Genomic DNA, 14,167 nt, shown 5'->3' with positions numbered 1-14,167 from the left:
GAGCCACGGCCAACCCATCTGTCAAGGGTAGGAGTAATGGGTGTACAGAACCCATTTACCCCAATGTACTCATGCCCAGGAGGTAGGTAGGCCATTTAGAAACTGAAAGGAAGGTGACTTGTTCTCTTTTCTGCCACCACCAAACCACACAGCCTAGCCTGTGATCTAGTTCTTAATAATTGTTATCCAGTCACATGACCTATTCATCACCATTTTTGTGGCCATCTAATTTTTCTAAAGAGGGAGAATTTGAGAACACCTTGGTGATTTCTCATGAATACTCTGTGGTCCAGCCTAAAATCCATACAGACTAGACTGAGACATCCCTACCTGGTCAGTGTTTTGATGTGTTTCCTGTACATGTCTCTTTGTCAGGAATGAAAAGAAATATATGAACAGATATTGGAAAGAAGTAGAAGTTGGCGACTTTGTTCAGCTTCGTTGTAATGAAATCATACCTGCTGACATATTGCTGCTCTCTTCAAGTGACCCCGATGGGCTGTGTCATATAGAAACTGCTAACCTGGATGGGGAGACCAATTTAAAACAAAGACAGGTAGTGAGGAGATTCTTAGAGTTGGTAAGTCAACATCTTTCATTTTTATTTAAGATAATGGTTTGTTTAAACTCAGTAAGTGTTTCACCAATCCAGAACCACACCAATCAATTAACCTTTCTTCTTCTAGCAGGACCGGTGCTCCACTGCAATTACAATTAAACTGCTAGTATATGCCAACGGTTACCTCAGATACCGTTATGCAGTTATTGGCACATTCTTTCTCTGTATTTGAAAAAGGAGATGTTTGGTAATTGTGTGGGGCAGGCAAATGTTACTTTTTTTTATGACTTCTATTGTATTTTGGTTTTTATCACATTTTTAACTGTTCTTTCTGTAGATAGTTTTCAACATAGAAAAGAACAGCTGTTTTTCATGTCTGTGGGCCAAATCACTTTCAGTTGGAAATTCTACCTAAAAATCCATGTCCCAGTATGTCCCTCAAGCTTTAAAGATACAGCATGCATGTGTTTTTAATGGTGTATTTTCAGCCAGCAAGAGCATGAGCTACAAAAGTTGCCTCACTGCTCCCTTGTTGTCATTCATCTCTCCACGACAACATTGTGCATGCAAATAAACAAACCCAGGAGGTCAGAAATAGGAGATGCTTTGTATGAAATGTCTGGAAAACTAGCTTGAGTTTTACTTAATCTAGCAACCGTAATCTAGCAACTGTATTAATCATATGTAACACAGTGATAATAGCACTTCTATTTCTCACGGGAGTGCTGTGATTGTGAGATGCTCCAATACTGCAGTAATGGGGCCCATGTAAGTGCCAAATATAGATTGAAGTCAATGACAAAACTGCCATTTATTTCAATGAAAGCCCCCCGCAAAAGTCAAATATTGAAAGAGCGCTCCAAAGAAAACAGCACATGATCACCTCCTCCTAGAATAACTCAGAAAGCGCTAAATATGCAAGTCCTGGTTTCCGTGTCAATTAAGTTGTCAGCAGCGTGCATACCTGAAATTTCAAAGTCTAGGGCAACTGCAGCATCCTGTAATTCCCTCAGCAATATGCTAGCAGTCCTTATTAAAGTACTGGCCAAACCCACTGGCATGTGACATCACTATATGTGTCTCACTAATATGAGAAAAGTCTTTAAAACCTTTGAAAAACTTGCCCTGGTGAGTGTCGAACAGTGATATGTCAGGCAGTTCCTCTGAGTCACTTTTTAGACAACCAAACGACAGGGAAGATTGGGGTGGGTTCTAGGGTGACAAGATGTCTCAATTTTATAGGGACAGTCCTGATTTTTGGGTCATTTTCTGATATAGGCTCCTATTACCCCTCCCCACCCCCTGTCCCTATTTTTCACATTTGCTGTCTGGTCATCCTAGTGGGTTCTTGTCATAAATATAAAGGGAAGGGTAAACCCCTTTAAAATCCCTCCTGGCCAGGGGAAAGCTCCTCTGACCTGTAAGGGGTTAAGAAGCTAAAGGTAACCTCACTGGCACCTGACCAAAATGACCAATGAGGAGACAAGATACTTTCAAAAGCTGGGAGGAGGGAGAGAAACAAAGGGTCCGTGTGTCTGTCTATAGTCTGTCTATATGCTGGTTTCTGCAGGGGATAGACCAGGAATGGAGTCTTAAAACTTTTAGTAAGTAATCTAGCTAGGTATGTGTTAGATTATGATTTCTTTAAATGGCTGAGAAAAGAACTGTGCTGAATAGAATAACTATTTCTGTCTGTGTATCTTTTTTGTAACTTAAGGTTTTGCCTAGAGGGGTTCTCTATGTTTTTGAATCTAATTACCCTGTAAGATATCTACCATCCTGATTTTACAGGGGGGATTTCTTTATTTCTATTTACTTCTATTTTTTATTAAGTCTTCTTGTAAAACACTGAATGCTTTTTCATTGTTCTCAGATCCAAGGGTTTGGGTCTGTGGTCACCTATGCAAATTGGTGAGGCTTTTTATCCAACATTTCCCAGGAAAGGGGGGGTGCAAGTGTTGGGAGGATTGTTCATTGTTCTTAAGATCCAAGGGTCTGGGTCTGTAGTCACCTAGGCAAATTGGTGAGGCTTTTTACCAAACCTTGTCCAGGAAGTGGGGTGCAGGGTTTTGAGAAGTATTTTGTGGGGAAAGACACGTCCAAACAGCTCTTCCCCAGGAACCAGTATTAGTTTGGTGGTGGTAGCGGCCAGTCCAAGGACAACGGGTGGAATATTTTGTACCTTGGGGAAGTTTTGACCTAAGCTGGTAAAGATAAGCTTAGGAGGTTTTTCATGCAGGTCCCCACATCTGTACCCTAGAGTTCAGAGTGGGGGAGGAACCTTGACATGGTGGCATAGTGGTGGGATTAACCTGAAATCATTTTGAGATCCAGTTGAGATTTTTTTGAACTAGAAATACAGATTTTAAAAAGGAATTTTTTTTTTCCTGTGGAAAGGAAGTCCAGAAAGCAGCTGAAACTGAAAGCAGCTTGTTTTTCTCTGCTTTGTGGCCAAGCAGAGACAAAAGGGGATTATCTTGTGAATTGCAGGTTTTCTTTGCCTGGAGGCAGGGTACTTAACTCCTGCAGGGAAATTCAGTTTTCCAACCCAGAGGTTTTTTTTCTTTTCTTCCTAAAAGTAAATAGGGGGTGTGTGTTCTACCCATTTGCTTTTTCTTTGGGCTGGGTAAGCAGGTTTCCAAGTAGTTGGAGGTTTTTTGCTTTAATTTGGGCCCAGAGCAGAGACAAGGGAATTGTCTTTTTCTGTAGGCTGACAATCACTATCAGAGAATAGGTATTCTATTCCAGCACAGCAAAATTTTACAGCCAAGTTTTGTTTTTTTATTTCTAAACCTCGGGTGTAAAGTTAGTTAAAAACAGAGAGGTTAGAATGACCAAATCCTCAGCTCGACTACAGCTGGAATTAGCCAAATTTCAGGTTGAGGAAAAACAAAGGGAACATGAAAGACAGATAGAACTCATGTGGCTGGAGAAGGAGGTACAGGAGGCTGCCCACAAGAGGGAAATGGAGGCAAGGAAGCATGTGGAGGAGGAGAAGGAAAAAGAGAGGAAGCATGTGGAGGAGGTGGAGAGGATAAAGGCCCAGCAGAATATACCAACAAACCCTAGCAATCCTTCTCCAGGTACCACTTCCCATCCCAGAAAGTTCCCCACCTACAAGGCAGGTGATGATACTGAGGCCTTCTTAGAAAACTTCGAAAGGGCCTGCCTTGGGTACAACATCTCTACTGACCAATACATGGTAGAGCTGAGGCCGCAGCTCAGTGGACTCTCAGCTGAGGTGGCAACTGAAATGCCTAAAGAACACATGAACAAGTATGAACTGTTTAAATCCAAGGCGAGAGTCAGAATGGGGATAACACCCGAGCAGTCTCGTCGGAGGTTCAGAGCCCTAAGGTGGAAACCAGACATGTCATTTACCCGATATGCCTACCACATTGGGATGCCTGGATATCAGGAGCAAGTGTTGAATCTCCAGTAAATTTGCCCTTCCTAATGCAAATGGAACAATTCTTAGAGGGTGTTCCTGAGGAAATAGAAAGATACATCCTAGACGGGAAGCCCAAAACTGTAATCGAGGCAGGAGAGATTGGAGCCAGATGGGTGGAGGTGGCAGAGAAGAAGAAAACTGGTCGCAGTTGGAGCAGAGACCAGAAGGGACCACCCCAGACCACACCCTATTACCGGGGACCGCCCAAAGCCCCACCTACCTCCCAAAGAACCCTCCAGACCCCTTATCGTCCCACCACCCCATTCTCCAGCAACCTTCCTTGCCCCAGTGACCCGTCAGCTGGACGATGTTTTAAATGTAACGAGCTGGAGCATGTAAAGGCCAACTGCCCCAAGAACCCCAACAGATTACAGTTCATTGCACCGGAATCACACCAGAGGTCCACAGGCCCAGATACCTCCCAGATACCCTTGGAGCGGAGGGAAACTGTGAGTGTGGGCGGGAAGAAGGTCACCACGTGGAGGGACACCGGAGCACAAGTGTCAGCTATCCATGCTTCCTTAGTGGACCCCAATTTAATCAACCCAGAGATCCAAGTGACGATTCAACCCTTCAAGTCCAACTCTTTCAAATTGCCTACAGCCAAGTTGCCTGTCCAGTACAAGGCTGGTCAGGAACATGGACTTTTGCAGTCTATGATGATTATCCCATCCCCATGCTGTTGGGGGAAGACTTGGCCAATCATGTGAAGCAGGCCAAGAGGGTGGGAACAGTCACCCGCAGCCAGGCTAAACAAGCCGTGAGGCCAAGCTCTGTTCCAGAAACTTCTATCAGGACCCGGTCAGAGGTGATGGACCCCAGGCCAATCTCTGCAACAGCAGTAGTGGATCCAGTCCCAGAGACCCAGACGGAACCAGTCCCAGAACCGGAACCAGCCGAACAACCAACACCAGACCCCGTGTCAGCACTGAATCCAGTACTTGCAACCTCAACACCAGAGGGCCCCACCTACCCTGAACTGGCAGCAGCCGATAACCCGACCCAAGAGGCTCAGCCAGAGCCTGAATCCCAACATAGTGCACCAGCGGAGAGCGGTTCACAGTCAACAGAAACAGCTCCATCCCCTATATCGCTTCCAGAGGGACCAAGCCTAGGTCCACAATCCAATGAGGAACTGATGTCTCCAGCATCAAGGGAACAGTTCCAGACCGAACAGGAAGCAGATGAAAGCCTCCAGAGAGCTTGGACGGCGGCACGGAGCAACCCACCGCCTCTCAGCTCTTCTAATCGATCCAGGTTTGTTGTAGAAAGAGGACTTTTGTACAAGGAAACTCTTTCTGGTGGACACCAGGAAGACTGGCATCCTCAGACAGTTGGTAGTTCCAACTAAATACCGGGCCAAGCTCTTGAGCTTAGCCCACGATCACCCTAGTGGCCATGCTGGGGTGAACAGGACCAAAGACCGTTTGGGGGGGTCATTCCACTGGGAGGGAATGGGCAAGGATGTTTCTACCTATGTCCAGTCTTGTGAGGTGTGCCAAAGAGTGGGAAAACCCCAAGACCAGGTCAAAGCCCCTCTCCAGCCACTCCCCATCATTGAAGTTCCATTTCAGCAAGTAGCTGTGGATATTCTGGGTCCTTTTCCGAAAAAGACAGCCAGAGGAAAGCAGTACATACTGACTTTCATGGATTTTGCCACCCGATGGCCGGAAGCAGTAGCTCTAAGCAACACCAGGGCTAAAAGTGTGTGCCAGGCACTAGCAGACATTTTTGCCAGGGTAGGTTGGCCCTCCGACATCCTCACAGATGCAGGGACTAATTTCCTGGCAGGAACTATGGAAAACCTTTGGGAAGCTCATGGGGTAAATCACTTGGTTGCCACTCCTTACCACCATCAAACAAATGGCATGGTGGAGAAGTTTAATGGAACTTTGGGGGCCATGATACGTAAATTCGTAAATGAGCACTCCAATGATTGGGACCTAGTGTTGCAGCAGTTGCTCTTTGCCTACAGAGCTGTACCACATCCCAGTTTAGGGTTTTCCCCATTTGAACTTGTATATGGCCGTGAGGTTACGGGGCCATTGCAGTTGGTGAAGCAGCAATGGGAGGGATTTACACCTTCTCCAGGAACTAACATTCTGGACTTTGTAACCAACCTACAAAACACCCTCCGAACCTCTTTAGCCCTTGCTAGAGAAAACTTACAGGATGCTCAAAAAGAGCAAAAAGCCTGGTATGATAAACATGCCAGAGAGCGTTCCTTCAAAGTAGGAGACCAGGTCATGGTCTTAAGGGCGCTCCAGGCCCATAAAATGGAAGCATCGTGGGAAGGGCCATTCACGGTCCAGGAGCGCCTGGGAGCTGTTAATTATCTCATAGCATTCCCCACCTCCAACGAAAAGCCTAAGGTGTACCATATTAATTCTCTAAAGCCCTTTTATTCCAGAGAATTAAAGGTTTGTCAGTTTACAGCTCAGGGAGGAGATGACGCTGAGTGGCCCGAAGGTGTCTACTACGAAGGGAAATGTGCTGGTGGTGTGGAAGAGGTGAACCTCTCCATGACCCTTGGGCGTATGCAGCGACAGCAGATCCAGGAGCTGTGCACTAGCTACGCGCCAACGTTCTCAGCCACCCCAGGACTGACTGAACGGGCATATCACTCCATTGACACAGGTAATGCTCACCCAATTAGGGTCCAACCTTACCGGGTGTCTCCTCAAGCTAAAACTGCTATAGAACGGGAGATCCAGGATATGTTACAGATGGGTGTAATCCGCCCCTCTGAAAGTGCATGGGCATCTCCAGTGGTTCTAGTTCCCAAACCAGATGGGGAAATACGTTTTTGCATGGACTACCATAAGCTAAATGCTGTAACTCGCCCAGACAACTATCCAATGCCACGCACAGATGAACTATTAGAGAAACTGGGACGGGCCCAGTTCATCTCTACCTTGGACTTAACCAAGGGGTACTGGCAGGTACCGCTAGATGAATCTGCCAAGGAAAGGTCAGCCTTCATCACACATCTCGGGCTGTATGAATTTAATGTACTCCCTTTTGGGCTGCGAAATGCACCCGCCACTTTCCAAAGACTTGTAGATGGTCTCCTAGCGGGATTAGGAGAATATGCAGTCGCCTACCTTGACGATGTGGCCATATTTTCGGATTCCTGGGCAGACCACCTGGAACATCTACAAAAAGTCCTTGAGCGCATAAGGGAGGCAGGACTAACTGTTAAGGCTAAGAAGTGTCAAATAGGCCTAAACAGAGTGACTTACGTTGGACACCAGGTGGGTCAAGGAACTATCAGCCCCCTACAGGCCAAAGTGGATGCTATCCAAAAGTGGCCTGTCCCAAAGTCAAAGAAACAGGTTCAAATCCTTCTTAGGCTTGGCCGGTTATTAGAGACGATTTGTACCGCACTACAGCCAAATCGCTGCCCCACTGACAGACCTAACCAAAAAGAAACAGCCAAATGCTGTTCAGTGGACCGAAAAGTGTCAGAAGGCCTTTAACAAGTTTAAAGCGACACTCATGTCTGACCCTGTACTAAGGGCCCCAGACTTTGACAAACCATTCCTAGTAACCACAGATGCGTCCGAGTGTGGTGTGGGAGCAGTTTTAATGCAGAAAGGACCTGATCAAGAATTCCACCCTGTAGTGTTTCTCAGCAAAAAACTGTCTGAGAGGGAAAGCAACTGGTCAGTCACTGAAAAAGAATGTTATGCCATTGTCTACACTCTGGAAAAGCTACGCCCATATGTTTGGGGACGGCGTTTCCACCTGCAAACCGACCATGCTGCACTGAAGTGGCTTCACACCGTCAAAGAAACTAACTAAAAACTTCTTCGGTGGAGTTTAGCTCTCCAAGATTTTGATTTTGACATCCAACACATCTCAGGAGCTTCTAACAAAGTGGCTGATGCACTCTCCCGTGAAAGTTTCCCAGAATCAACTGGTTAAAATCGTCCTTGAGATGTGGAAAATATTGTTAGTCTTTATGTACTTGGTAGTATATTTAGAGATGCATGTGTCTTATTAACTCTGTTTTTTCCTAGAGCTCCAGGAAGAAATCCCAGCCAGTGTTTCACCCTAGCTGAGATTTGGGGGGCGTGTCATAAATATAAAGGGAAGGGTAAACCCCTTTGAAATCCCTCCTGGCCAGGGGAAAGCTCCTCTCACCTAAAGTCAGTAAAGGGTTAAGAAGCTAAAGGTAACCTCGCTGGCACCTGACCAAAATGACCAATGAGGAGACAAGATACTTTCAAAAGCTGGGAGGAGGGAGAGAAACAAAGGGTCCGTGTGTCTGTCTATAGTCTGTCTATATGCTGGTTTCTGCAGGGGATAGACCAGGAATGGAGTCTTAAAACTTTTAGTAAGTAATCTAGCTAGGTATGTGTTAGATTATGATTTCTTTAAATGGCTGAGAAAAGAACTGTGCTGAATAGAATAACTATTTCTGTCTGTGTATCTTTTTTGTAACTTAAGGTTTTGCCTAGAGGGGTTCTCTATGTTTTTGAATCTAATTACCCTGTAAGATATCTACCATCCTGATTTTACAGGGGGGATTTCTTTATTTCTATTTACTTCTATTTTTTATTAAGTCTTCTTGTAAAAAACTGAATGCTTTTTCATTGTTCTCAGATCCAAGGGTTTGGGTCTGTGGTCACCTATGCAAATTGGTGAGGCTTTTTACCAAACCTTGTCCAGGAAGTGGGGTGCAGGGTTTTGAGAAGTATTTTGGGGGGAAAGACGCGTCCAAACAGCTCTTCCCCAGGAACCAGTATTAGTTTGGTGGTGGTAGCGGCCAGTCCAAGGACAACGGGTGGAATATTTTGTACCTTGGGGAAGTTTTGACCTAAGCTGGTAAAGATAAGCTTAGGAGGTTTTTCATGCAGGTCCCCACATCTGTACCCTAGAGTTCAGAGTGGGGGAGGAACTTTGACAGTTCTCTGTTCCTAAAATGAAGTTCACCCCTTCTCTGGACCCGGCTGAATCATCCCTGCCAGAGGTGGTTTATTCTTGGGGCTCAGAAATAAGTTTCTGAAGAGCACATTTTTTTCCACCAAATGTTAAGTATCATTTTTTTAAAAAAAAATCCCATGGGAGCCTGTCCCCAAATTCCCTATAAGAACTCCACCCCACACCATTAATTCATTGGAGCTGAATGCTGCTACGTTATCCGTATGTAAAGTAAAATTAGTCTAATATGTCTGTTGCCATGTGGCTCTGGCTCATTCCACAGCACTCTTGTTTAAATGGGAAACAAATGAATAGATTGTGCAGTCCTTTCTCCCTCCTCTTTATAGCACACACACGTCACAAGCCAAGGGCAAGATGTGGGAACCCATTGTTAAAATATCAGCAGCACATCACAGGATTTGATCTAACATTCCCGTAGCAAGCATTGAGAAAAATTTAATATCAATACTTAGCATTTATGTTTTAAGAAAAATATCATTTTGTATAATGGGTGAAGTAGGTCAAGAAGTACTATGACTTCCATTTGACAGAAAGGGAAGCTGAGAGAGAAGGCCAAATTCTTTAGTACCCTTTCCTGTGCTGGGCATGAGGGAGAGAGGAGGTGGCATGGGCAGGGAAAGCCACTTTTCTGACTCCCTAATTCTGTCCCAGTTAAGAGTCCCTACCTTGTCCCGACCCATGCAATTTACAGCATGCCAGGTCTACTCTAAGTTGTGTGCCATAAAGAGTCATGGCACCGATACAGACTAGCCAGACTGCAGTGCTTTACACTTGTGCCTCTTCTAGACCCGAACACACTCTCATTTCTCAGGGTCAGACTGAGAAGCCTGTGCAGAGCTGTTATGCCAGCTCTATATTGGTCTGAGAACTCCCCTGCAAAGAGGTGTGATCTTCCGGGGCAGTCTATACCCCCTTTATGGCCTGTACACATTCCATATGGAGTATACAGAGCCCAGAGAGTAAGTGACTTTCCCAGAACTAGAGATGGTCAGAATTCCTGGCTGCCAGTCCTGTGCTCGGGAAAAACACCATTCTCTTACCGGAACAACTTAGAGTAGAGATTGATTGGGTCCCTTGTCAGCAGTACTTCAAATCACAGCAAGCAATTAGAGCGGCAGTCCTGAGACTGAGGATGCAGCACTTTGCAGGCCTTATCACACTCTATACACGTGTGCAGAAGACTCATGAAGATCCTAGAATTGTTTCTGCTGCATTTGTGGTCATCTATTGGTCTTCTCAGCTGGTGAATCCCAAGAATCTATTTTTTATGATGGAGTAACTAGAAATATAAATTATTCCAGTTCTGCCTTGATTTATCTGAATGATATCTAGTATGTTGGGAACATTATTGTTAGTATTGTATGTTAACAAATGTGATTAAAAACCTATATTTTCTGTATATGATCATACGTCCCATTGATACTCAAACTGTGAAAGCAATCCTTGATGCTGTACACAGTTTTAATTTCATGGGCTGTATAGCCATTTCTCTGGCTTTTGAAGAATCAAATTTGAATGTGCGACTCTTTGGTATATACATTTATATCAGGTAGGCTAGCAAATAAACAATCTCTCCAGCAAGTAGGTGAGAAATTCATTTGTGCAATTGCAGTTTAAAGATATGATTCTCCTGAAACCAGTCAATATTTAAAGTGCTACTACACAGTAATTGAGTTTACTGATCTTTTTTCCCCATTTTGCCATAAATTTATGAGGCAATTTCTTTTTTTTTTAAAAAAAATTTACTGATTTGCACTTAACCAGTAGTTTTTATTTCAGTGTCCCTGTACATCTGATCTTATGTAAATAAATCTTTGGAGAACAATTCTAGTTAAAATGAATAAAGCAGCTCATGAAATGAAATATTTCAGAATTTTTTTATTTTTCTTTTAACTTGTCATGATACTCAGTGCCGGATTGCGTTTTTTAATTTTTCTTCTGGGAAGTAAAATATAGGGAGAGATTTTTCAAAGGCATTTGTGCCTTTGAAATTCTCCCCCTTAATATTTAGGTACTGTAGTCTCAGGACCTGGATACTCTGGAGATCAGTATATTCAAAAACCTTAAAATCAGAAATTTCCTTTCATATAATTTGCCTTTCGCTCAGAAAAAAATAGGGGATTTCTTTCATACGGGGGCATGGATCAGATTAATGTGTGTGTATTGAGACACATTGAAAAGTTAAGATGAGAATACTTTGCTATACCCAAGTTTTGAGTGACCTAATGTTCTAGCAGCAAACAACCAGCACTCTTTTTGGTATATCACCAAGATACACGAAAAGTTTTTCCAAGTTCCTTCTAAGCTCTAACCCACCCTATTTGTTCTTTATGTCACAGCAAACATTTGAGTGTGCCGTACCTAATAGGAGACACATTTTGCAAGAAAAATCCATGTGTTTTCTGTATTACTGTGCAGGCTGTTTTACCACCACACCCTCTACAATTGCTTATGCAATGCTGTACGTATGTTTAAAATATTTTGTCCAGCCACTCTTCTGAGAGTGGCTAAGCAGATGCAGCCTTCATTATAGGGATCAAGCCTTCCTTTCAGGTTTCATAAGGATGATTTAGAATATTTTGCTAGTATTAATCTAGACTCATGGAAAAACATTTACATTCTTAATGCACTGCAGTATGAAACAACCTAAATATTTTTATTTAGTGTGTTCCTAACAAAATCCACAAAGGCTCTTTTAGAAGTTGTGCACCAGATTATGATTCATAAAACCACTGGCCATGTTGTGGGACGTACTTGGAGAGCTTCAATTCAGCAGGAGCCGCAGGACAAGGCTCTGGCGGGAGTGCATATTGGAGCAACAGCAGCACCACCCTTTGAAGAGCTGGCTTGCGTTCCTCTTCATACCTGGACAGTAGAGGATCATATCTTAACCCCTGCTCTTTCTTTCTGAAGACCTGGACCTTGTCTACACACAGTTGTGTACTGGTTTGATTAAATAGATTTAGATGAAGTGGTTCTGCTAAACCAGTGAAAATTTCTGTGTGGACGCACATTTATTTTGGTTTATTTTGGACACTTCGGATTCAAACTTTCCTGTTTCAATTTAACTTAAGTCAGTAAAAAAATCAATTTACAAGTCCTAATCAATTTAAGCTAAACTGGAAATAAACGTGGCTTAAACCTAAATAAGAGCATCCACACACAGCCGTCTGCTTTGGTTTAACTAAACCAGTTTAAAGTAACTCTTAAAGTTAAACCAGTGCAACTGCTCACATAGACTGACCCTAGCATTGCTGGTGCCACTAGCTGTATGTTTGAGGCCAGGTCTAAACTACAAAGTTTTGCCAGAGTAGCTGTGTCAGGATGTGGGGGGAAAAAACACAACCCTAAACAACATAACTATGCCAACTACACTCCCGATGTAGCCACAGCTTACACCAGCACAAGGAGTGCTTTTGCCAGTATAGCTTGTTATTTGGGGAGAGAGTTTAACTGTTCTGGCAAAAGAACTTTTGCTGGTATAAGCTCTGTTTGCACAAGAAGGATAGCCTTTATAATATAGACTAGCCCTGAGAGATTGTGACTGAACCCCAGGAAGGGACAAAGTGGGTAAAAGAAGGATCCTTGCTTCTCTTTCCTTTTCCTACCTGCTCCATCCATCCATAGAGGGCCAGCCTCAATCTAGCTCTGTGTGTACCTATCTGAAAGGACTAGCAAAAATACTAAATTATAATGAATAATTAGATGGAGAGTGACTAATCATAATGCCTGGTCTTATTTAGAGATGTAAATACTTTGGATTGACATGAGCAGGCTGCACAAATGGTAAAAACATTTCTAGCAACTTTCTGGTGTAATTCCCCGTGCACTCCTTTTTTTTTTTTTTTTTTTGAAAAAATTCATAGAGCTAAGTAAAGTTACTTTAAAATTCCAGATATGTGAATGTTAAAATAGCAGATTAATGCTCTATCCCACGCACATTGCCAAAATTAGATTCACCATAGGGAAAAGTTTTTTAAAAAAAAAACCACAACATGCAAAAAAGAGAAATCAACTTCCTTGTATCTTCTGTACTGCAATGTAGTTAAACTAAAAACTGACTTTTCTTAGCTGAAGCTTTCAGTGAAACAAGTCTTTTTCAGAATTCCCAAACTTGACATGTCACACTTTATTATATAGGCTTTTTGTTATGCAATGCAAAATGCTAACATGTCAAGCCCATTCAAAATCACAGTTCAAAAGCAGGCTTTTAATTTTCACCATGTCAGTAGAAGTAAAACCTTCCAAGGCAACACAAATATATTTTTTAAAAGTTGAAACAGGGTGAAAAGCACACCATTTGTTATTGCTGTACCATATCCTTTCAGGTAATGCTTTCAGAGACCACTTCTGAGAAAATTGTGGATGTGTCTAATTATAAAAATATATTTCTAAAAAGATGATATAGCAACTAGCAAGACAAAGTAAAACAGCAACTTATTGAGTATAAAATTTAAAATGCGTCCTTAGCAAGTGGAAGGATTATAAATCTGTTTACTTTTAGAATTTTTAGTGAATATAACAGTTTATCACTTTTTCACTCCTTCACTACCTTTGTGGTGTTGTCTTGTGATTACTTTTATAGTGGCAGGGGGAAGTTATGCAAATGATTGAAGAATAGTTCAGTTCCTGTGTGGTCGATGTGAAATGAGTTGATTATCTTATTCTAGTTTCTAGTGTGTAGGTGTCCACATCGCTTTTCCTACTGTCAAGATTTATTGGCAGTCTCATTATAGAAGCTAAGGATTTGAGTAGGCATAGGTCAAAATTTTCAAACCTGGGCATCTAACCTGAGGCACCTAAATAAATGGTGTGATTTTTTTTTTCAAAGGTACTGAGCACTTGGCAGCTTCAGTTGACATAGGCCACCTTTATTTTTGTGCCTAAATGTGGGTTATGGGGCCTAACTTAAAGTATCCAGGGTTGAAAATCCTACTCATGGAGACTGAAATACCCTCGTGTTCCTAGAGGTGGTCCTTTCAGCCCAGGGTCAAGGTGCAGGGGTAAAGCTGGGCAGGGGGGGATGTGTAATGCTACTGTGCATGTATGTATCTGCTCTGTGGAGAAACAGGAGACTTCATTCTCCAGGAGGTCAGTTTGGCACCTCTACACTACAATTTTTCATATGGAAAAATTAAGCATTTTGAAGCTGGAGACGAAAAACGTTAAACTAATTTTCTGCTACAAAACGGGTAATTTTTTTAAATTTA

The 14,167-nt window shown here is 42.9% G+C and overlaps 1 protein-coding gene across 1 annotated transcript in view; it reads left to right on the top strand.

The window, feature by feature from the left end:
- ATP10A (ATPase phospholipid transporting 10A (putative)) overlaps positions 1-14,167 on the top strand; it is a 163,988-nt gene that overhangs the window by 61,964 nt on the left and 87,857 nt on the right. Inside the window, exon 2 of the mRNA XM_084639464.1 lies at positions 376-580. Within this exon, the coding sequence (XP_084495590.1) occupies positions 376-580 (205 nt within the window). The remainder of the gene's footprint in view (positions 1-375; positions 581-14,167) is intronic.

The sequence above is a fragment of the Lepidochelys olivacea genome (genome assembly GCF_965140295.1).
Source record: "Lepidochelys olivacea isolate rLepOli2 genome assembly, chromosome: 1".
Classification (NCBI taxonomy): Eukaryota; Metazoa; Chordata; order Testudines; family Cheloniidae; genus Lepidochelys; species Lepidochelys olivacea.
Note: the sequence above shows the minus strand (reverse complement) of the source record. Positions and strands in the feature narration are given on the sequence as shown.